The 25250-nt window shown below is 37.7% G+C and overlaps 1 protein-coding gene across 4 annotated transcripts in view; it reads left to right on the forward strand.

The window, feature by feature from the left end:
• sorbs2a (sorbin and SH3 domain containing 2a) overlaps positions 1-25250 on the forward strand; it is a 59873-nt gene that overhangs the window by 14651 nt on the left and 19972 nt on the right. For 3 of the 4 annotated variants that reach the window (XM_028016644.1, XM_028016645.1, XM_028016646.1), the window contains exons 3-15: positions 3184-3239; positions 4185-4274; positions 6250-6276; positions 7538-7662; positions 7929-8582; positions 13185-13320; positions 14524-14699; positions 16745-16811; positions 17731-17781; positions 17916-18120; positions 18845-18959; positions 22691-22762; positions 25076-25132. In XM_028016644.1, the coding sequence (XP_027872445.1) occupies positions 3230-3239; positions 4185-4274; positions 6250-6276; positions 7538-7662; positions 7929-8582; positions 13185-13320; positions 14524-14699; positions 16745-16811; positions 17731-17781; positions 17916-18120; positions 18845-18959; positions 22691-22762; positions 25076-25132 (1785 nt within the window). In that variant the 5' untranslated portion in view covers positions 3184-3229. Of the gene's footprint in view, positions 1-3183; positions 3240-4184; positions 4275-6249; positions 6277-7537; positions 7663-7928; positions 8583-9792; positions 10222-13184; positions 13321-14523; positions 14700-16744; positions 16812-17730; positions 17782-17915; positions 18121-18844; positions 18960-22690; positions 22763-25075; positions 25133-25250 lie in introns of all 4 variants that reach the window. The other variant, XM_028016643.1, reaches the window with a different exon arrangement.

Raw genomic sequence — 25250 nt, forward strand, 5'->3', positions numbered from 1 at the left:
CTCGTTCCATAATGTGAGTTTTTGGTAATGTTACACCTCTTCTCTGCTCATGCTGTGGATGTTCTACCAACTGAACCATCTAGTGCCCACATGCTTTGTGATCCAGCTGCTCGTTTGCACGTTTCCAATGATCAGTGTGTCTTACACTGACACTTTTTGAAACCAGGTATGAGAGTGAAGCTTGCAAACACTCCCTGTGTGAAAGTATGAAAAGTATATAAAGCAATGTAAAGTAAGGAAATGTACAATTTAAAGAGGTGTTGTTAATTTTTCTGTTTTCATTCCAAGTGTAATATATAAATATACCTTATTGTTCTATCTTTCTGAGCTAGAAGGATAGAAGTCGTATCTCAGAAATGGCCCCTGTGTCTAATTGATGACAGTCTGGAAAGTTGTCATCCTGATCAAATAAATGAGAATAGTTTGCCATCCATCCAGTGCCACTCATCGCTGCAGCTTAATACATTCATGTCATGATACGTTTACATACCTGCTCCAAAATAAACACCAATGACAAGCGTGGTTATTAGCACTTTACTTGTCAAAGTGAAATTAGGCCCCAGGGTGTCATAGTGTTGCAGCAAAGTCTGGAAATACTTGTCATTCTTTGTCATAGAGTGTGTGCTGAGTACATTCTGTCATCATTACAGAAAATCCCTGCTGCTTCTATTTATTGGCATGGAGGTAATTTGTAGTGCAACATCACTATTATTTTCATGCACATCATGTCTCGGTATTGACTAATGGAAAGAAAATACGTGACGACAGTTTAAACGATTGTGTATCGGTTGTTCTTTAAAGTGTGCAAGCTCAAGCACAACATTAAAAAAATCTCTCTGCTCCACAATATATTTATTTAAAGGTCCAACATTACAACTGCAAATAATGTTTTGGAGAACCTGAAGTTATACACATTAACACTGGAAATTCCTTCATATGATCATGCACAAACATTACATCAATAATTGTGTTATTGTGTCAGGGTAATGCAATGTTAATAATCACTCCATGTTATTTACAGAAAGACATGCATGTTGGCAGCCGATAGAGTTGATGCTGCTTGTTTGTGCCCCAAACCCACATATGGGTTGTGACATATGATATGACATATCATATGTCATAATGATGACATTATGTATTATGTTCTCAGTCAGCAATGCAATGTGTGTTCTCGCCTTTAGCTTTTGAAGTATACCCTGCACACATTAATCATGTGCCTTTCAGCTACAGTTTAAGGAAAATAGCTTCATGAAGCTAGACCCAACATAGTAATCTACATCAATATTATTCCCAGTTAGGTTATATGTGTATCGGTTGTTCTTTAAACACTTTGCAGTGATTTTCACACTAAGTGGTGACTGTGGCTCAGGAGGCTTGGATTCATCCTGCAACTGGTGGGTTGCTGGTTCACCTCTGATTTACCATTCAGTATTCAGGACCTGGAATTAGGATTATTTCTCTCTTTAACCCGGTTCAGGTCAGACACTGGCAAATGCTCTGACTAATTCAGATGTGAGTAGGCAAGCTAAACAGTAACCATTCACACCTGGCATTAAGCTTCAGTTAATATTCACATCACAGCAAAGGATGGTGAGACATGCAAATAGTTTTAAAGATTGTGGAATTATCCTTCTGATGCTCGACAAAGTTGGATAATTTTTTTTTATTGTAAGATGTTTTTTGTTTTACTTTGCAAGCACAAATACTGTTACCAGTATGTATATAAAAATGTGTCCTGCATTACTTTCTGTAAAGATAAAAAAGACATCAAAGACATTATCTGCTTTCATTACATTTTAAAACACATTTAATCAGTTGTACTACTTTTTCATTCTGACATCAATATGGTAAATGTGTCTCTGCTTCAGATTTTTGTGGAGTTATTCTATCTGCAAAACATGATAAGCTTAGTTGTATGGGTAAACAAATGCAGTATGAGAGAGGTAAAAGAGTATGAAAGATAGGGACTTTAAACATCCCAGTTTGAGCACTCGGTCACTAAAATATAATGTTTGACTGTTTTTAGTTACTGTATTATGTATCTATCATATAAATCACTTTGAAATGTGTTATTCAAAAAATCTTGACTTGACCAAAGATGAAAGATTTTAACCCCTAATCCTTCTGATGGTAAATATCCTACACAAATAAAGATTTCTGAATAAATATTTTGGGCTTTTCCACAAAAAAGAAATTTTGTAAATAATATGTTGCATAGTGCAGAGAAAAATTGCTCACCCCCACAGTATCTGGTTTAAAAAAAATAAATGAATTGGGCGATTCAGCAAGTAAAAAAAAAGGCAACTAAAAAATAAACCTTATCTTTTGAGGATAACAGACGTCTGTTTAATTGTTTTAGACTAGCTGAGACTAGCTCAATGCTGTTTACAAAACCTTTTTGGTTTTTGTTGTTGCCGTTTCTCGGTAATGACTCTGCTGCTTGTTTTAGGATTTATTGAATTTATTGAATTCAAACTATGAAACAAAAATGCAAACTAATGTCCATGGCCATCTCTGAAGGTGGCCAGAGGGAAACAGTCATTGGTGCGTTAGGAGAGCATTCACACTTGTATTTAGGGCTGACGTTAATGCTGTGTGTTAATGATGTCTGTCTTGATTGAGATTTAGAAAGTACAGTGAATGGTTTAAATCACGTAAATCAAGCAACATTGTTTCCACTTTTTACATACAAATCGGCATTTGCCTATGAATACTCCACTCTGTAAAAAAACAGCCCTCATCATTCATATTTTCAGAAATTTGTAACTTTGAAACCCTAACGGGTTGTAGTAAATGTTGTAGAGCTACCACTTGTATCCTAAATAAATCCATATATTGAAAGCAGTAGTATGTAACTCTTATTAAAACAATGTTATGACAGGAGTAATGCACAGTATTTCTGGTTGATTGTGTCTTGCCAAAATCCAACTGTAAAAAGAAGAACCCAGAAGGCTGTACCTTTAAGAGCATCTATCAGTGTTTGGGGGTTTGACTCATGTTTTCTCTTTCTTGGTAAAGTTTATGACCATAAAATTCTTTGGCTTACCAAATTATTAAATTATAATATGATGGAGTTGATCCTTTGCTGTGACTGTGTGTCCGTAAAAAGAGACCAATGTTTTTCATGCTTCAAAATTATTTGTGTTGGGACTTTTTCCCTTAATAGTCTTGTTTGTTTTCCAGGACAGTGTGTCCCCCTGCAGTAGATCAGTAAGAAGTGCTCTTCAGTATGAATACAGGTATGAACACAAAAACAGACATGCAAATAGTTTTAAAGACTGTGGAATCAACCTACTGATGCTTGACAAAGTTGGATCAATATTTTTTTTATTGTGAGATGTTTTTTTGTTTTACTTTACAAGCATAAATATTGTTGTCAATATGAATATAAAAAAGTGTATTTTTTTTGTGCATTACTTTTTGTACGGCTTTTGTAAAGGCAGTCTGACACTAGTGAAAAGTTATGTTTTCAATATATAATAACTGTTCAAAGCTCTGTCAGCCACTAATCAGTAATCTATTAACTACACGTCTCAACATAACATGTATCTGTGTCTGCCTACCTGGGGCGCCTGACTCTGTTTATTAATGGACCGTTGTTAGTAGTGTAAAGGGTAACAGTAAAATAGCTTTGCACATAATGATTTTACAGAGAAAAAAATTACAATATCCATCTGTATTTGTAGGAAGTGAGGTTGTTTAACAGGAATGTAATTAGCAAAAATTAAAAGGTAACCTAGTATGTTTTAGCATGTAAAGATAAATATGTTTCTGTTTACGTACAGTAACTGTTTGAGAACTGTATTAGTATTATTAAGATCAAGATTTTTTCTAAGCACTCATTGAATATTGCTGACCTAATTTGGAAGGATCTGGGATCCCTGCATATAAACCAATCGTGTTCTTGAATTTATGTCCTGGCAAGTAAACAAAACCTAATAAACCAAAACAAACCGAAGGATGTTAAATCTTGCAAGAAATACTTACAGCAGAACCAAATAGCTGGCATGCATTGAAATAAAGTAAGCACTTCAAATGCATGTGCTTTGCTCTAACTGCAATTTTTTTTGTGTGTGTGTGCATATTTGTGTTTTGGTGTGTTGTTTTTGCGACCTTGCATGTGCATGTGTGCTTCTGCTTCTGCTTCTGGCTCATTGATCATGGGCCTGGCTGGGAATTCTCAGATAGCGGAGGAATTGCGAGAAAAAGCGTGGCCTTGTCACTCATACTCTCTCCAATGAAGAGGGTCCAGAGCTCACCAAATTTGGCCCCAGGTACTAACACTCGCAAACACACAGATGTTTAAATTTTGAGTGAGAAACTTTTTTGCTACACTATAAAACTAGCTTATTCAAGGGGTTGGAGTCAGCAAAAATATGTCTAAGATATTGCATGGTAGTTTGCTTAGATGTTTTTTATTGGCATGCTTGGCTTTCTAACTAAACTGTAATTCAAACTTTTATTACACATTTTTTAAAGTTGACTAAACTGGTCACATGGATCTACGTGTCTTGCTGGTGCAGTGTTCAATTTATTTGTAAAACACATTGTGTAATTTAAACAGAAATGTGCTAAATGTAATTATGTGCTACACTTCTAATAATAGTGGCCTGTGGCAGTTCTAATATTTGAAGCACTTTACAACCTCACCATAGCTTTTCAGACATGGTTGAATCATAGCAAATAGTAATACATTTTAAAAATCACAGTTTCTGCACTTCCACCATCAGTTTGTGCCCTTTTTTGAATCAGAAACACCATTATTATTAAAGGCCTATTTCTTTTGTTGTGTTTTTTTTCATTTTTTGAATGATTTGGTTGAACCACATCTCATAAGTAATGTCTGATTCTAATTGGTTATTTTTTTAGAATTTGTTTTTGTCTGTTCCAAGTTATTTCAGTGACCATTGTGTTTTTTCTTTTTCTTTCATTAGCAGAGAGTACCCACTATTTTGTCCATGTGTGAATATGGAAGGAGTTTAAGCTTAGTACTGGGTTGGAGAGTCTGGGTTGTTTATTGCAGCCACATGATGAGATCTAATCATAAATGTAATAATAAATACTAAATATAACTGTTAGCTTTTTCTGGCACTGGTAGATATTGCTCCTTAACCATAAAATTAATTAATTGAAAAACATTTATCAAATATGAGTAAGGTCTTTATTATTTACTGTCTATTTAGTCTAAAACTGTAAATAATAACTGTGTTTTCTGACAAGTCCAATTGTTTTCTATAAACATAGTACATCATCTTAACTTTGACTTCAGAAAATTCTTTCTGAATAATTTTTTTTAAACTTTGTTTAGTGGGGTAGAGTCTAACAGTGCTGCACAGCTGTAGGACAATGAGACTATTTACTAAAATCAGGAAATTAATGATATTTCCTTCATAATAAATTAAGTAAAATAAGTAATAAAAGTATTGTGGACAGTTTTGCATCCACAATTAACACTTAATTTTTGTTAGTTTAACCTGTTTTTTCTTTTTTTGGCGGTGTGGTTGCGAACATTAAAGGGCAGGATATGGGCTGCTCTAAAGACCATCCACATTCTACTTTATTTCTTGTATCGTGTTGTGGTCTTCATCCTGATGTGGAAATGTTAATGCATTGTATCTTTTGTAATTTAGGAATTTAAAAAACAGAAAAAGGAATTAACCAGATTTTTTGTTGGCGGGTGATGGGTTGTCTGTAGCAGATGAGGTTTTGCTTAAATGATATTCACATGAACTAAATTTCTCAAGTTATTGCAACTTTGTGATTGACCCCAAAACACTGAGTTTGGGTTCTGTGGTTTCTTGTTCCACAGAGATTTAAAGCAAACAGCAATTATAAAATAAAGTATTTGGTGTCAATTTTTAAAATTGTATTTATCATATATTGTGTTTTTAACCACCATAAAAAGCCAGAGGCAGATTTTCACATGTGGACAATACGATTATTATTAAGTATGTTATCCAAATTAAAATTTTATATCCAATACTGTCATATAGTCAACTGTATCACAATAGTAAAATTAGTGTAATATAAAATGAATTGATTTTCTGTTGTCTGTGGTATGTTCTGATATTACATCTCTTTGTTCACCACAGTGTGTGTCTATGAAGCACTCAACATTCTTGTAGTTTGTGAACTGATTGCTTATTTACGTGTCATTATATTTCATTCATCCACTGTTTTAGGGACGTAATGCAACCCAGCCACTCATAGAGACATTACTTATTATGTTTACTCTTCTCTGTTTCCCAGCTAATGATTCTCACTCAACAGAGTTTGGTAAGTGACTGGACTTTCTGGTGAAAACAATCTCATCAATGAACATGAGTAGGTCTGCACAATACTGGAAAAAAATATTGTAGTTTTTTTCTTTCTTTCCCTCTGCGATATATACAGAAATTTTCAAGAGATAACTTGAATTAGGGCTGGCTGAGAGGTTGAAAAACTTATAAGCATTTTATAGTCAATATTGATTATTTTTTGTTTTAAATATCAAAAATACTGCCAAACTGATGTGATTTTTCTTCTCTTGTGCACAATTTCTTCTTACGTTGTTGCATTCATTTTCTCCTTTCACTCTACCCTGTTCTTTTTTTATTTTTAGGCAGTTATGAGGGAGAGTGACGAAACATAAAACTGCTCCAACATACTCAGGGGTACAGTGTGTATTCTGTGATTGTCCACAAATGGTTGAAATTTTATTGTCAAGTGTAGCAATTCCCTACATTTACAGTGACAAATTCCTTCATTCAGACAATTCATGAGTGTTTCCCACAGAACTCCCAACCTGATGCATTACACCAATATAAAGACAACTGTTGTTGAGCAGTATAACTTAATTTGTCTTATCAGTCAAAGCAATGGAAACGCAGTTCTTCTAGTAGATGTTAGCTTGATATAGCTAAGTTGTGTAATAGGCTAATATGAAATTTCAGTTAAATTCACGTCTGTCCTATCTGTTCTTTTAGAACATTGGTGGTTCTGGCAGCAACAGGTTATGTCAGAGGCTGAAGATCAGCCCACAATTGAGCAGATATTTAAGAATCAAATCATTTATGCATTCACATCAAAGCAAGCTAAAGAAAATGCAAAATAATACATTTTAGAGCTGTAATCAAAAAAGCATGATACTGCAAAACCATGGCATTTTTACCTAAGGTTATCAGGTATTGTCATAATCCCTGATATTGTCATAATTCCACACCGACCCATATCTAGCCACCAACCTGGCCATAACGCCTGCTTTCTTTTTTCCTCTTGTTCGCATCTGTGCTTCCATTAGTCTGTGACCTTTAGCATTTTGGGCAAAATCGTTAGTGTCCAGGGTGAACATCTGCTGCTGTTAGACTCTGTCCAGCTGGCTTCAAACAGACCTTTATGATGTGAATGTTGCACACACTAATATTACGATGATAACATATTCCTAATACTGTATATTGTGCAGATCTAAACATGATCGAGGAAACTATTAAATGTCTCTAATATAACTAAACAGATGTAAAGTAAAGCACCCCCCAAAGCATGTTATTATAATCTGCAGATTCTTGGCGGTCCCGCAGTGTTACTGATGGTTTGAAGAATGGAGATGCCAGCAGTTCATCTCTTGCTGCCAAAGGATTTCGGAGTGTCAGACCCAACCTACAGGACAAAAAGTCTCCCACACAGGTAATCTGCTCATACTCTACGCTGGCTTTAGAAATATTTAACTTACTACAGTTTGTAAGAAAACCTTTTGTATTGTCTTTGACTCTTAGTGTTCTTGGGTGGTAAAAATCCATTATAGTTGAAAATGAGTAAATCCTGCAAAATCATTTTTGGATTCGTAAGCACATTCTTGAAACAACGTCATAATGGATTTAGTTGTGCTGATTATTTTTCCTATTCTTGTTGTTTGAACTTACGCCGGCTTCTGCTTCTGATTGGCTAACAAGGATGTCAGTCCCTTGCCACAGCCACCCCCCAGGAGAGAGAGCGTTAACCTCTTGTCCATTGGCACCAATCCACCGGAATTCAACTCAATCATTGATCTGGCTAATGACTTAAGTTCTAGAAGGCTAACATTCACAAAGAACGACAAAGCTGTATTAAAAGAATCCTACACGGTTAGCAGCACATCCTCTTACTCTTACTCGGAGACCAGTGGAAATTCAGTCCAGCAGGTTAATCAGTCCACAGCTGCAAATAATATGAGCAACCTCAGTGCCTCTGCCACTACCAGCACACAGAAACGTAAGGTTTCTTCACTTAAGCTAACCCCTGTCACTATCCCTGACCCCCCTGATCACTTTAACCCTCAATTTGAACCCCATTCCAAGATCCTGACCTCAGGCTCCCTCTCACTATCTTCTCCACCTCCACAAATGGTTTCAAACACACCCCAAACCCCATCACAGACTGCTTCAGTTTATGTCCACTTAAATGCAGAAAATCTAAAAAATCCAGCAGCTTTGGCTTCAAGTCCAAGAGTGGAGGTGAAGGTTCCAGATCAAGATCCAGATCAGACCTCAACACCAGCCCTAACGCAAGTGAAGATGACAATGCCTCCTCCTACTATTCCACCAAGACCTTCGCCTGCACAACTGTTGGTACATACCTGACTATGAAGTGTAATTAGAGCAAGATCCTCAGTGACTACTTAGTCTTTGCAGTCAAACACGAGTGTTTGGACGTTGGTAGCATCAAGAGTGACTAAATGGCTACACATTTGTTTGCATTAGATGATTTTACACAAAACGTGGTCAAGGTACCATTTGTCAGATACCAAATTTAGAGCCTATGTGATAAAGTAGAGATATCCTGATCAAGTATTATTGTCACTTATCGTGGTCCAAGTCATTTACGATTAGCCTTTTGCCAAAACCAGAGCCCCAAATAACACCATATTTCATCAGTATTATACCCATTGACTCAAGATGTGATGTTCTGAATAACACCATATCCTTTTAGCTTCTACAGTTAACAGCCTTAATGTGCTGCTCCAACATGGGGTTAAGTAAGCTGATCGAGATCTGACAAAACATGACAAAAAACATTCATAGCCTTACCATTATTTTTCTAAAGACTCAAGAAGTACACCAATTTTTCCTGCTGAGGACATTTTCGTATAGAGCTGTTTGTTGAATCACTGGGCTAATCTTAACATATAGCTCTGTTTTAATTTGACTTGTTAGTATTTTGCCTTTAAACAAAGTTCAAAATAAATTAGTCCTTTGAACATCATAAAAGCAGACATACCTTCACAGACATTGTAGCAACAGGTAACAGTAGTTTAACTCTGCCAAGGACTCTCAATACCAGTCAGTTGAACATGCCTAGATTGGGATCCTGATCCAGTACTTGAGCTCCGATCACTAGGTAAAAAGTCAACTTTTTTTCTTTTGACATTCTTTATAAATAAGTGGAATGTATTTTGATGGGTTTTGTATACAACTTGTCTGCTGTGCTTTAGTTGTCTAGTCTTGATGCTTCCATTTGGCCAACAAAACTGTGATATGTAATCATGTTTACTGTATGTGTGGCATAAACCAAATGTTTCTTTTATTAGATATTTATCTCATTGACAGGAAGAATCACTTGCTGTTCATCACTAAACTTATACTAATGATGCATCTTTAATTTACAGCCTTTTTTATGTTTTGAAAGACGCTGCTGCAGCTTGAATTTATCATCAGCCAACCGTGAATTGTTTTGCCACACCACCCTAAGCCTTTTGACTTCCTGGCTAATAAGTGATGTAACTAAGCGCTCGCCTCCTTTCCTCCTTTTCCCACCAATTTGTTCTTACTCCAACACCAGGGGCCTCCTTCCCCTGACCCTTCAGCACGGCACTCCCCCTGTCGCTGCCAGAGCTCCGAATCACTCGACTACCCATCCAGCTTAATGCCCAAGGCCTTATCATCACCCACCCCGTATGTTCCTAGCAGAGCTGTTATGAAAACTGGAGCAATCAGTGGGCAGAGCGTTGCCGCTTTCAGCAACATGAGCATTGGTAGCTGTGTGTCACCGGCGACTTCCCCCGTGACAGTGTCGGCGCTCAGCCACTACTCGTCATCCACGACGGGTCTACTTGATGAGCTTCAGATCTGTAGCCTGGATTCACCTGGCGCCTCACCCACGCCTTCGCCCACGCTCAGCCATGTCTCTACCTACATATCCACTGCTGGGCCTGATGATGTGCTAACAACCTCTGTGGGCTCTACTGCTGCAGCAGCTACTGTCACTAATGTAATTATCTGAACAAGCCACCTCTGTAACATTTCATTACATTAAAAAAGTGTCCCTTCTCTCCCACCTAATCATTTTAATGACTAAACTGAAAAATGTGTGTGATTGCTACATTTCTTTTTTCATTTTTATTTTACTTCCACTAACCATTAACTGCTCCTCACTTATTAGATGTCAACATTCAATTCAGTGTTGTTTCTTTATGCTTATGTGGATGTATTCATGTCGGCTTTAGGTTAATGTCAGCTTCAGCATCCTTTTTCTTTTGTCGTATTTCAGAATAAAATTAGCTCTATTTGGTGTGCAAGAGCACAACCACAGCAAGCTTGATGACAAAAAAAAATCAAAATGGGGTTAAAATTTAAATATGTGGGCGTGCCGCGGTGGCGTAGTGGTTAGCGCGACCCACATTTGGAGGCCTTGAGTTCTCGACGCGGCCATCGCGGGTTCGACTCCCGGACCAGACGACATTAGCCGCATGTCTTCCCCCCTCTCCTTCCCCGTTTCCTGTCAGCCCACTGTCATATAAGGGACACTAGAGCCCACAAAAAAAGACCCCCGGGAGGGGTAAAATAAAAAAATTTAAATATGTTTTTACAGGGTAAAATATGACATGGACATCAATGGTGTTAATCTGAATATTCAAAGCTGAAATTGTAAAACGTGTGTATGAAGTACAAAATATCCCTTGACAAGCAGCTTCAAAAAAAGTTAGATGGATCAAATGGCCGTCCCTCACTGACAGAGGCAAAAAGCATAACATATGTTTCAGGTGTTAATTTCTAACTTGGGTTTTAGATCCTGTGACTTGTAAAACATCAAGGAGACCATAATAGCATACAACGGATGTATTGTCTTCCTGGGTGGCTGAGTCACTTTTCTAAACTTAGCAGAGATTTCTGTCCTCTCATGCCATCTGTTCTGATTACTGAAATAATATTCTTTATTTGTCATTTATTGCATGGTTCTATTGATCATCCAATGGCAAACTAGTTAAAATGGTTTCACTCTGCAAGAGTGAGGATGAAAAACATTATCAGTAAGGAACACAAGGAGTTTCCTGATGATCTTTGACGAACCTTGAATTATGTACGGCCTGCCACGACACTGACATGAACTATTATCTTCCTCATAATGACCTAGGAGATGATCCACAGTGGTACTTAACAACTGCTTTTCTCCAGAGTTCGTCCCAGCTTGTAAACATAGCAGATGACTATGATGTGATGATTATCTCTGTGGTGATGTCAGCTGGCAAGTTGCCCAACATGATGATAATTCACCAAGCAAAACAGTTGCCCTTAGTAATTACTGTTTGTCTGGGGAAATATAACGTTTTGAGTCTAGCAAGAGACTAAGCCAAACAAAAGAGCATTGTATTGCATTGTGTTAACATAAAACCTCCACTGCAGGATCACATTACAGCTGTTGGAACTGAAGATAAAACATTTTTCACACTATTATTCAAATTGCAGAAGTCATTTTCTGTCCTGACAGTTTGATTCCTAAAAGATTGTTTAATAAAGCTCAACCAGAATGTTAATTTAAGAGCCTCTTGTTATTAATGTGCTACACTGACCTTTCCAATCAAGCAGATTGAAGCACTTTATTTTAAGCTGTTACCAGCAGATTGTTTTCAATAATTCTTTTTTTCAATGTCACATGCATGGAGTTAGTCACAAACTCAACTCACTTTCCTCACATTAAAATATTCTAGCCAATATTCTTACATTTATTGGCTTCAGTGTCCTGGTCATAAATTTGCAATATTTTGCTATGTTTTTTCTTCCTTTAATCCCTTCCAAAATCTACATATTGAGGAAACAAGATACAAAAAAAAAATACAAGTAAACTGATTGGACACAAAATTTGTAGTATTTAAAGAACCCAATTAGCTCAATTTTGTATCGATCAGAGCAGGGATGGTTTCTGATGCTGACAAGGGCGGCATCTTGTGGGGGGGCGTCTCACATCACACAATGAGCGGATCGCCTCTGGATCTCAGGCTATAACATCAAGTATAACACTGCTACACTGCTGCCTAACATCATAGGCAGCAGTGTAGCAGTGTACTATTGCCATTGCATGATTCTTTCAGTGTGACATAACGTTACTTCCAAAAACAGATTAATTTAATTCAGTTGACTTTAATTAGAGGTGCCAATAAATGTGCAGAGCTCTGTACGCAACATAAAACAGTCCGTTCATTTTACAGTCCTACAACAAAAGGCAGTTATTGAAACTCAACAGCCATTTTGATTTTAGCTTCATTACTTCATCTGACATTTCCCGAGCTATTATGTTTGCATCTATTGTGTGAGGTCAGAGTTGCAATGTGCCATCACTTGTAATTCTGAATCTCCTACTTGCAGCATCCATCAGGGTAATGAAGTGAGAATATCCACAGTGCTAACACATTTAGATTTCCTTCCACAAAGATCCAGATGAACAGAAGATAGTACTGAACAAGACTCAGTTGGTTTGAAACCCCAGCACTGTTACTTTAACTGCTCTATCTTTGCCAGATTAAATATTTTATTTCAATGTCTCTTTGAATGGGGGAGCACTTTTATTTATTTTAACCAAAGCCTCCCATTCTCCTCGGGCCATGTCTGCTGTCCTGCTTTCATTAACTCATTTATAATAGAGATGTTTGTGAATGAGTTGTCTTTGTTTACGGTTGGTGTTTTTATATTTCCTGTCATAAAATTCCAATAAATCAGACTTCCCTATCTAACAATAGCGAGTTACTGAATTAGTTATTTGTGTAAATAACTTTAGATCTAATTTCTTCTGTTGTTACTTGTCCAACTGTACTTGTGCAACGTGTTTTTTTCCTTTAGAGGTTATCTTTGTGTGTTTTACTCTTATTCTATGAGTTTAAACGTTTAATCAAATGTTTTACATTGCTGAGAATGTTTTTAATATGTTGCTTCTTTTTCTGGCTTATGGGTCACTCGTAGGGTCAAGTTCTTTCTCATGCAATGAATGGAAGTACCAGCTATCCACAGAGGCCCATGTCTCCACCGTCATATCCTCCTCCTCCTCCTCCTCCTCCATCACTCCACACAGGCCTCCAGAGACACAGCAGGAGCTCAGGTGAGTCACTGTTCTTTGGTCAGCTTCTTTTTATGTTTAGTCAGTTCACTTAAAGGTAAATTGATTCACCTAAATTTCTTCTGTCAGGCCTAAATCAGTGACTTCAGCTTAACACTTCCATCAGTGGAGTTGTAATTAGGCCTAAACAATGATCTGGATCTAGATAAATAATTAATCACTTGAATTTATTATTGATTGGTACTTCAGGAAGCCCATAAGCTTTATGTTGACCTGGTACCATCTTTGGGCTGTGTTTGGGTTCTTGGCCCCAATTCTTTATTTATGCTGCTGTATACCGAGTGGTTGGAAGTGAAATTGATGAATGTGGAGATCGTCTGCCGTTGTTCTATCCACCAGTATCACCGTTAGCAAAGCAGTCCCACTGCCTGATGTTGCTGCTACTATACTTAAAACATAGGATTGACTTGAGATCCTCACATTTTCTCCTCAAAACGTACCTGTTATTATTGAGGCCAAATAGCTCAGTGTAAGTTGACCATTAAATCTTTCTCTTGAAAGCATTTGGATCTAAAATGAGTATGTTTTGGAGAAGTCTCCCCTTTTTTTGGTCCATCAGTCTAATGAGTCCTTTTTAAGCCAGCAGAGAGAAACTGGCAGCTGCAGTCTACCACTCAGGAAAAGGAACCAGGTTTTGATTCTGTCAATTGAAGACATTGTATAACCTTTTGCCAAATTTATTGAAAGTAAACCTCTGTTTGAACCTGGGTTGATTAGAGGATATCCACATTATGTCCCTGATGAGTGCATGGAAAGTAAATATATTTGGTAGTAGAAGACTAAAACTACGGGTGGACCAATTTATCGGCCAGTGGATTTATTGGCGCCGATTTCCTCAATTTTGGGAGATCGGTGGTCAGCCGATACTTGTATATGAAGCCAATCTTATCCACCGATCTTTCCCGTGAGAGAGGTTTGACTGATTGACTGGCCCACCAGGTCATGTTTGCACAGCTGCAGTTAACAATAATCACCCTACTGTTACCCATCCAGGGATTTCTTGCTATCCTTAGTGACATTTCAGACAAAAAAGATGGTATTGGCAGGTCAGGCTTTATGAAGATTGGTAATTGGAGATCGGCCAAAAAACTGCTATCTGTGCACCCCTAACCAAAACACAAGAATTTTCTTCACTTTAACAAAGACTAATTTACGTGTCTGTCTTCTTTCCATTTTTGTAACCAGAGGGCAGTGAGTCGGTCACCAGGGAGTCTGTGGTTTCAGGTCATACCAGCATCAGCAGCACAGTGCCCCTCGCTCGCTTCTCAGAAGAAGAAAAGACGGTGTCCATCGTTAAAGCCCCGCATTACGAAGGCATTGGACCTGTGGATGAGTCTGGCATCCCTATTGCCATTCGCACGGTGAGGTCACATGACCAGAAAGCCTAAATACTATTTTACTCATGTCCAGAGACATAACCTTAGTTTCTTCTGACCCATTTTGGGCTGTCTTCATGTGATCAGCTAAAATAGAGAGGATTACTCTCAGCTGCCTGGAACTGCTGACCCCTTGTTAAAGGCCCCATCTGAGTCCAACTATCTTTGTTAAAGTATCTCTTACTCTTTCTCTGTGTGCTAGTTATGAAGATGAACTCACTCTGTTGCTCTTTACTTGTGAAAGAGTGTCCTCTCCATGCTTTCATGTTTTAACACTTCACGTCAGTTGTCAGCTTCTTGAGAAGAAGCATTGACCGCTGACATGCTGCACCACAGAGGTACAGAATGGAGAGTTGGAACAGTGATGAGGAAAAGAAGTTGGACAGAAAAAAACAACCAGATGCTCCTTGTGAGCAAGCAGACATTTTTGTGGCCACTCTGTTCGGTAACCGTGGAGAATGAAGCTGTAATTGGTCTGTTTCTTATCCTTGCCAATGCTACATGCGCCGCCTCCAGAATCCAGAACCAGGGCTCAGTGCTACTGAATAACGAAAGGATTAAGCCCCTTTGCCATTTGATAGCTCTTATTTGAAGAGGCTGTTGGATCTATAGTGTTTACACAAAGACAAGCATTTCTCCTGCCGAGTCCCGGCACAGCACCGGGAGCCCATTCTTTGCTTTTGTATCAACATCTTCTGAGGTTTTACTCTGTTGTGTAAAACTAAACCTGCTCACTCAGATTTATTGCATTTCAAGAAAACTATTGGCCACCCTGCAAGTGTCAAGAGGCATTGTTTATACCTCATCTGTATCTATTTGTACAGTTTATCAGCTTCTATCAAATTGTCTTTCACTCATAATTTATTAACTGACTTGAATATTTGAGAAATAAAAAAAACTGTTTATCTTTTTTTAGTTAAATGTTTCAGATTTTCAACTGCTGATTTTATTTATCAGCAGTTGTTTTTTTAGTTTTAAGTTTTGCTATAGACGTTGTTCTTGTTCTTGTTGTCTTGAAGTAATTTTTGTGGCCAGACCCATCATTTAAAGTTTGAAACTATTCTTTGTGTTCTCGACTTGTGGCTAATGCCAGTGTTGTGGTTCACTGGAGTCCCTTACCAGATTGATTGACGTCAGTTTGTTTATTGTCTGTTGTACATTTTTTTAGATCAAAGAATATTTTGTTGCTTTTGTGATCTTTTGCCCACTTCATGTGTCAGACTTTGTCTATTTAAGTAATTTCTTCACTGCTAATTCATGATTTAATAAGCGGGCAATTAAATTTCTATATTGTTCCAGATTGGTTTGGATACATTTCAACCTTTTATAAATTATTGACTCTTTGAAAACCACGTTTTGTAACTACTCTTTTTCTTTTGGTCAGATAATAATTTTTTTTTTAATATTGCTTAAAAGTTTGAACAAAATGTCATAGTATTTTTCAGCATTTTTAAAATAGTGGTTACATTCTGGTTCCTGAGGGGTTCCCATTGTACCTGCCACAGTATCAATTTATAGAAAGACAAAGATAAGGGTTTATATACTTAAATACCAAATAGCATTGATATCCATGTCAACAGCCAGATTTGTATATATAATACAAGAAAAGGAGAAATGTTAATTATCTTGATGTTTTTTAATCCATAATATGAAACAACATGGTCATACTGCAAGGATAAAGTAAAAAAAATGAATTGAAAAGGAAAACATTTTTTAAATTGTGGAAAATGTCATTTGTAGTCCTCAAATGCTTTATTTTTAAAGTCACTAGATATTCCACCAAGCAAGTGCAGCATTTTCATAAGCCTCACATTGGCATAATTTAGCTTTTCTGAATAATTTATCACGTTAAGTTTTTTCCTGGGATTCAACTGCCTGAAAATAATCAGCCTGCAGACTGACCTCATAATAAGCGTTTCAACTCTGTCAGGAATAACTTTATGTGTTGCTTACTTAAAGTTTACATTTGATTTTTTTTTTTCATTTAATAGCAAATTGTTTAAAATGTTTCTTGATGTTTTTCTCCACAGACAGTTGACAGGCCAAAAGATTGGTACAAAACTATGTTCAAACAGATTCACAAAGTTCACAAAGCAGGTATGTCCAAACCAGAGCAGCATGAAAGATGTCCCCATTATGTGCCTTGATCAGATGATTTGCCTGCTTGAACAGGAGTTGGTCATGTATGCATTCAGTTTGTAAGTGTGTGTGTGTGGGCGTGTGCATCTTTGTGCATCTTTGCCTGTCAGTTCCTGTTAAAACCAAAGACCTAAACAATCTCAGAGCCAGAACTCATTAGATTTGAGCAGGAAACTCTTGAACGGAGATGGGATAGCGAGAGCCCTCTAATAGACTCGGAGCTGTCCTGGGAAATCTGCTCTAATTTTCTGGGTCTGACAGAAAGACATAGTCAGCACAAGGCTTAATTGTTCTGAACTGCTCAGGCTTCTTTTATCACAGCACATAGAAAACGCACACATTCCCACTGTCTTCCAGTGGAGCTATGCCATTCACTTCTAAGTATCCTCTACAGTTTCATAATACATTTCTTCTACCACTTGACAGATCTCTGCCACTTCACAGTTCCTGCCACCCCTGCAAAAGATGCATCTTAGAAGACCGGAAAATAATGAATTCACTCTTCTGTTGCAGTAGCATCATCTCACAGAAAATTATAGAAAAACCCAGTCATTCATTTCAATACATTTATGCAAATCCCAAGTTAGAAAATATATTTTACTAGAACTCATGTGTAAATCAGTAAAATATTGAGTGATTGGGGAAGGCAGACGTGTTCATAAAGATGAATATGTCTGTTCATCCTCCCCATGAACAGACATGGTGTACATCATGTTTAAATTGGTACAGTAGTTGTCACTCTTGTTCTGCAAAACACAAACACTAGACATCACTGTGTTACTGTCATTGTGAAGCCTGCTAGTTACTCTTAGAGTTTATGCTTTACAATATGTGTTTGCATGTATCTCAATCCGTCTTTTTACCTTTTCTGCTCCAGATGATGACTACTCTGGCACATACAATGCAACATATGCTTTCATAAACAATGGTGAGACTTGTTCTCCAAGAAACAAAAAACTGTTTCATACTCTTATCGTTTCTTCCCGACCTGCATGTCTCCTCCTTTCTGCCTTACTGCCCTCCTTACCTCTCCCTCCACTGTCTCCTCCATTCTGTCCTCAGCCGATGACTACAGCACCACCATGGCCCACCCACCTCCTCGGACACACACATATAGACCTCTGTCCAAAAGCCCCTCAGACAACGGAGGGCAGCGGGTTCCTCGGGAGCCCTCACCTTCCCCAGTACCCCCACCACCTCCGCCAATGCCCTCCCTCCTGCAGCTTAGGGCCAGAGACAGCGACCGGGACAAAGATTCAACAGACATGTAAGAGAGATGTCCTCTTACTAAACACCTGGGTGTTACTGAGAAACTGGGTTGGATTTATTGCAGCAGTGTGAAATTGTCTGACTCACAGTCTTAAGCTTATTGTTGTAAAATATCCTTTCCATAACTGCATGCTAGGCATTGACATGCAGTGCATTAACTCCTGCCATGGCATTGCAAATCCACTACAATGTGTATGGTTGGTATCTGAGTCCTGGTCCTATGTAGACGAACTTGCTAGAAGCAGTGGTAACGTTTTCATAATGTGTGATCAGTGCACACCTGCATTACTTGCTCTGCAGTAAATTTGATGGACTAGCCTAGTTTCATCTCATTTCAATCTAATCATGGCAAATATTTCTAGATTAGCTCCACCAAATCAGTGATATTTAGTGCAAAAAATCACAAAAACGATCATGAAAACCTGGAGTGACTGAACAGTGTAAAAAGGTATTCAGGATCATTTAATCTTAAGAAATACTTATCTAATGAAGACACAGCTTTTTATTAATATTTTAACAGTTTATTAATGGGTTTTATCAATAAATTCTGGAACAACAGGCACTTTAAGAACATTCATTATCTTGATGTGGCCCAAAACAAGAATGTCTTTTATACTTCTGATCTATGGCATCAACCCCAAGCCCATCTTCTTTTCACCTTTGTCTTTACTGAAGTCTTAGGCTGTTTCCTGAGAGACACATTCCTCTTTTCTTTACACCAGGAATGAATGGGGTCCTCCAGACAGGAAAGTGGACACACGAAAGTACCGCGCAGAGCCCAAGAGTATTTTTGAGTATGAGCCTGGCAAGTCATCAATTCTGGAGCATGAAAGACCAGTGAGTCATTTTTCTAATGTCTCAAATTTTTCTCTAAAATATCTTATGCCGGCATCACAGAAATATGACGTGTACTGTGATCTTGGTATATGGAAGATTGAGTTGATCACAGGAAGCAACTTTATCTGCAAATCGCCATTTAACTTAAGCTACAGTACAACCAACATTCCAACAATCTCATCAACAACAATTATTCAGTTCTTTCTCAATGGTTTAATAGACATGATTATGTCATTTTTCCCCTCCACACATGTTAACACCCTGGTAAAAACATTCAATAATTTGACACCAAAAAATCCACCATTTAATTGAAACACATTTATGCCTTATGTGACAAAACTCACTTTCAGCAGTAAGAGAATTTTTTTAATAAATCATTCCAAATTATTGAAAAATTCTGCAGTTAATTCTACTGTATATTTTGTCGACAGCACAGCTCTTTTGCTTCTGTGACATGTGAGGTTGTAGCTCACAGAGGAAGATATTTGATCATTCCTATTTGCACAAACTCTCTTCTGTTCTCTGTTGTTCACCTTAGCCCACATTGTTTCTTTTGGGTTCAGGTTTGGAGACCGAGATGAAGGTTGATTATGTTTGGTGAATCATTTCTGTCTTGACGTGGTCATATATTTTGGATTATTATCTTCTCAAAATGATGCATTTTAAATTGTTTGGCACAAACCTTTAGATTATCAGCACTTTTGACTGCAACAAAATGTTAATATTACTTCTAGTCAGAAGAAATGTGTTGGTAAAATTAAAACATTACTGTAAACATCATTTACCAAAGGTAATAGTATGTGTTTGTACCAAAGAGTTCTGGTTCAACCCTTTCAGTTTGGTACACTAAGAGACCTGAACCTTTTACTTCAGGCCTAATCTGAGTACTGTAATTTAAACCTTTACAGTAATATTTTACGCAATGTTGTTCTGTATTTGACTGCAGAATGTTTGTGTCCAGACTTAAAGCTGTACCAAAAAATCCACAAAAGGGACTCTAGGTGTTACCACTGTGTGCCATTAAGCAACACCATAGTTTCTCATTTAGCTAAAGTGACAATAGAGAAAGAAAGGTGGACCAAACCAAAGATCTATGGTTGCATTTTTTTTACATTAACCAGATCAATAGGTAATTTTACTTACCTGAAACAACATGAAGGCAGATGTAAAGGTGACTATATGAAGAAAACTAGGCTGAAGAGAAAACCCATCTGCCTAAAGCTCATCCTAAAATATCAGCAGCAGATATGTGACCACACACCAGGCAGTACTGGAACAACAGAAGCATTGTAACTTATGTTTAGTATTATCTACATATTAAAACAAAGCCAAAGGGATTTAAAACATTTGTTATCTTTATTTATAAGTTTAACCTTAGTTTTGACTATTTTAAGTGATTTTATTGTCAGTTGTGTAACAGGATTCGCTCAGTTACGAGTTTATCATCACAAGCTTACACAGCTGGGCACATACCAGGTCTGATCTATTTTTGAAATCACACAATGTTTGTCAGGCTTTACCAAAGTACACTGTTCCAGTGAAAGTCCTTGTTCTTTGAAGGAAACTTTGAATGCATATGTTTATGAAGAATGGACAGAAATAGCTTTTAGCTAACATGCCTCCCAAACAACCTGTTTGATTGTACTTGACTCCTTACTATCTTGACAGAAAGTCATTGTTTCAACAGAAATGTCTGTAGGCACTCTTCAGAATTTAAAATGTCTTAGCTGAACAAATCTTTAGTAGGCATGCAACTGAGGTACCACTGATGTTTGTAAAGCAAATTATTAATTAGAATTTTTTTCTTCTCTGTGATTGTTTTTAAATTCATTTCAATGCTTAAAACGTATAATTTTTTGTCGTTAAGATTAAGTTACAGTAATAAATAGATGAGTTTAACTTAGGGCTTTTTACGCTGTGTTGTAGTACACCTGGTCAGTTAGAGCGAATATGGGCATCTAAATTCAAGGTTCCTATTCAATTTTCTCCTAGCAACACTCAGGATGCTGTCAGTTGTGAATGTCAGGGCAGACAGAAATGGCAATTGTAGATAGAGCTGGGTTAAAAATAATTATAACGGTGTTTGAGATTTGAACACCACAATGAGGAATGTTATAGATGCAGAGAGCCTTTTCAAAGAAATAAGTGAGAAGAAAAGAGACTTTAGAAAGGGTCTGACATTTAATGTGATGTCTGCAGAAAGCACTCCTGGGGCAATGATGTATGAGTCAGCTCCTGATAGCAGCAATAAAAGGCGAAAGCTGCAGACGCTGCCCACACTGACTGGATCTGCTGTCTGTTCACTGCCTCTGCTCTCCATTATACAAGGAAAAAACAGACATGAAAGATATTTCTAGGCAATGGGCCAAAGAGAAAATAGTACTCGTTAAGATTTTTGTTGTTAATGGTTATGTGAGTGTGCCCTGACATTCTCTACAAAAGGCTTTTTTTAATAGATTAGTCATATTTCTGAAAAGAAAAACAACTGTATTGAGAAAGAGAGCTGTAACTCCAACTACAGCAGCTATGAAGCATCTCTTGGCCATGTTTCATTTGGCAGCAAGACTCCTGTTGTTATGTGGGAGTAAGGTTAGAAAGAGCAGACAGAGCTGTTGGACAGCCAGGGTTTTTTTTGTACAGTATGATTGAACATAAAAAATAAAAAAATACCCTTCAAATTTTTACTTTCAGTATCTGAGTCCACTTTTGCATTATAGATAATTTATTATTGTTTACTTTGTTTAAAACATTTCTCCCAACCAAATATATGGGAACATAAACAATTATTTAAATGTAAAGAAAAAATGCAGATGCAAAACTACTGTATTCAATATTCAATATTCCAGATATCTGTTTATGTCTTTGCAGAGAAAAACATTGGGACGGGGGGGGGGTTATCCTGTTTTCAGTTAGCCACTACACTACCTGATTATGGAGACACACAAAGCATGTAAATGAAGCTACTCTGGTGCTAGGAGCAGCATGCTATGGGAGAAACTTTAACTTTAACAGGGAAGCCAGACTTTCACCTTACAGTAATACAACAACTCTAAACATACAGCCAAAACTGTGATGAAATGGTTTGACTTGGCCGCGTGTTAGAGTGGCCAAGTCAAAGTCCACACCTAAATCCAAAAGAGAAGCTATGGTAAGAACTGAAAATGAATTAATTTCTCTTATATTTTAGCTGTTCTTTGTGTGAGCCACTCCAGTCCTCCAGAGCTGTTGTCCTGCATGTTTTAGGTGTTCCCCTGACCCAACACAGAGTAAATGAATGGTTGATAACCTGGCCTCGTTTAGGAGTTAATTCAGCCATTAATTCAGCTATGTCAGAGCAAGGACAATACACCATGAAGGACAGCAGCCATCCCTGGTTTATCATGAGAATAGGTTGAAGCGTGGGGTCAGAGTGTTTCAAATGTTGAATAGTACCAGGGGTAGGAACACTTTTACAAGGCGCTATAGAACTGTCTTCAAAATGTTGACTTCATATTTAAATAGGATAAACTGAGCAGTCGGACTCTGAAAACATGCTTTCACTATAGTTTTGTAAAAAGAAACCAGAGATGGTTTTCTCCATTAGCACTTTTATTCCACATCTTCATCCTGTAATCATCTTCCTTTGCATACTCCTAACCATGGGGTCCATGTCTCTCTTTATGTGTGATTCCCCTCCACGCCTCCTTCCTTCTGTCTCTCTTCTATTTCTCCTCTCTGTCATGCTCTCTCAGACCTATGATGACATAGATTTAGAGAACGAGCCTTGGTATAAGTTCTTTTCCGAGCTGGAGTTTGGGCGGCCGGTAAGTTGGAGCTCGATGGCTCCCGCACCCACAACTCCACCGATAGATGTACACCTTCCATCTCCTCCCTCTCCCAGGACACTGTTGTTCTGGTTCCACCATCTGCCTGGGTGGGGCGAGTTGTTTGGGCATGTGGTATTTGTTTGGTGCAGTGACCCCTCCCTTCACACACACACACACAAACACAAAAATGTGACAGTGATATGTCTGTTATCCTGCTTTTAAATCCAGGTAGTAGTTTATTCATGAGTTTTTCTGGCTATGAGCAGGTTTGGAAAATACTTCTTTTGATTCACATTGTTAGCTTAAAGAAAAAATATTCCTTGTTATAAACACCTGATGTGAGGTAACATGCATATATTTCTTGCCATAAGTCTTACTTAAGCTTATTCAAGAATGTATTTATTCCTACCTGCTTGTAGTTTTGTTTTATAGTAGCTGAAAACGCTCAGGTTGTCTATGAGCTAAGCTCTTTAGTGGCCCCTGCTGTACGTAGGTGGTGTTTACATGACGGATGTTTATCTGAGATCACATTATTGTTAGCTCACTGATTTTTATTATCTGATGAGGACATGCCTCTATCTGATATGATTTCAGTGCATGACATCAGTTGTTCACTTTCAGGGGCTTTTGTTTTTTTAATGTTCAGGCGGTAATTTTGTCCGTGTATTGAGATTTTTTTTTCAAAGTTTCTTTGTGATCTAATAAGTCGTCATAATGGAAGGTTTTTCATGCGCCACTGACTGATCGTGCCAGCTGGACGCTTACTAAGATGCACTAAAATCACATGTTTGATTGCACAGTCCAATGCCTTCTGAGATAAACACTGCTGCCTGTGTTTTTATTTGCTTTCTGCACACAACCTTCACTCTGCATGTGTGTGATACTTCTGTGTGTTTGTGAAAAATAAAGCTAGACAGGCCTGCATTTGTGCTTTTGTTAGGTGCAGAAAATTAGCACAAATACAGAACTTTTTGGCATTTCTGGTAAAGATGTGTAAAAAGCCTGAACATAAATTTATTTTATACCAGTAGCATCATCTCCAAAAATCCAAGCTGTAATTCCACTACATAAATGTAGTTGTGGGCAATCCACATATTAATGTGAACTACGGCCACGTCTGCTGTTAACTGCTGCCAATAGAGCAGTATTCAGCCTGTTTGCTTAATATTTTAAGATGCAGGAACATATACTGTATATAGAGAGAGAATACAGAAAGGGACTCATCTACCTAAAAAATTGTTCTAATATTTGTAATATTCATTTTTGTTTGTAGTTAGGTATTTTTGTGAATTCTGACATACAGTAAAAAGTCAACATAACCTTAAATAAAGCCCAAGTCAGTTGTCAAAGCAGGTATGAACTCAGACACAGTCAGCTGATACTTTTCCTGGTGAAGGACTTGCTTGGTTGTAGATTTTTATTTAACACAATATCAGTTTTTCTGACAGAAGTCATTTTTTATAAATGTCTTGGTAATTCAGACGGTCAATGTCACCAGAGGCTTAGAGCAGACGTAGGCCCACAGCATCATAGATCCTCCACTGTACCCAACAGTGGGCAAGAAACGCATTTCAGCAAATGTTTCCATTGTTTCCTGCTAATTCTACCTGCAGTTTTAGGTGCTGAAAGGCTTAGACCTGCAGCACTGAATCACAGTACAGTTAAAGTCCAGTTGAAGTGTCTGGAAAACATTTTTATGTATTTATGTGACATAATTCCCAAATAACCTATTGGCATGTAGACAGGTTGCTATGGTTATGTTGCAGTTCTTTATTAGTGACTCTTATTTTCAGTTAAATATATTTTAAAGAGTTTTCTAGTGCTTGTACACCTGATAACAGTCTCTGCTGAAGTCAATTTAATTCAGAAATTCAAAGTATTTCAGTTTTAGGTGATGCTGCTGCAGTAAAAGATGGATTTATTTTAGGGTTTTTACACATCTTTAGCAGCAATGGGAGAACTTGCATAGGGCTTCCTGCGTGTAGACGTGTTAGTGTTTGACTGTGTGTACAGTAGGTGTGTGTGTGTGTGTGTGTGTGTGTGTGTGTGTGTGTTAGTGTATGTACATTGGCGCCCAGTTGTTCATTGTGTGAAAGAAGCTCATTTGCTCCAGTTTTAACTGGCTTGTCTCTGGTTCCTCAGACTCTCTAACAGGTTTTACTCTCTTCACATGTCTCCTGTGTTTTTGATTTCTCCCCATGATGTCACCGCCGCTTCTCCTCCTTCACCTCATCTTCACCTTCTTCCTTCTCCTCCTCCTCCTGCTGTCCTCCCCTACCTGCTTACTGCTGCTGCTGTTTGGGGTTGAAGCCTCCTAAAAAACGTCTGGATTATAATCCAGACATCTCCACCCGCCAGCGTATTGAGGTAATCTCCAATTCATCATTTGTCCATGAGTTGTTTTTTTTTTTTCTTCTATTTAGTTTTATTTTTTTTTACCATTTCTGTGTTACATGCATTGGATCAGTGCTTGGATGTGAAATGC

Source organism: Xiphophorus couchianus, chromosome 5, assembly GCF_001444195.1.
Source record: "Xiphophorus couchianus chromosome 5, X_couchianus-1.0, whole genome shotgun sequence".
Lineage (NCBI taxonomy): Eukaryota > Metazoa > Chordata > Actinopteri > Cyprinodontiformes > Poeciliidae > Xiphophorus > Xiphophorus couchianus.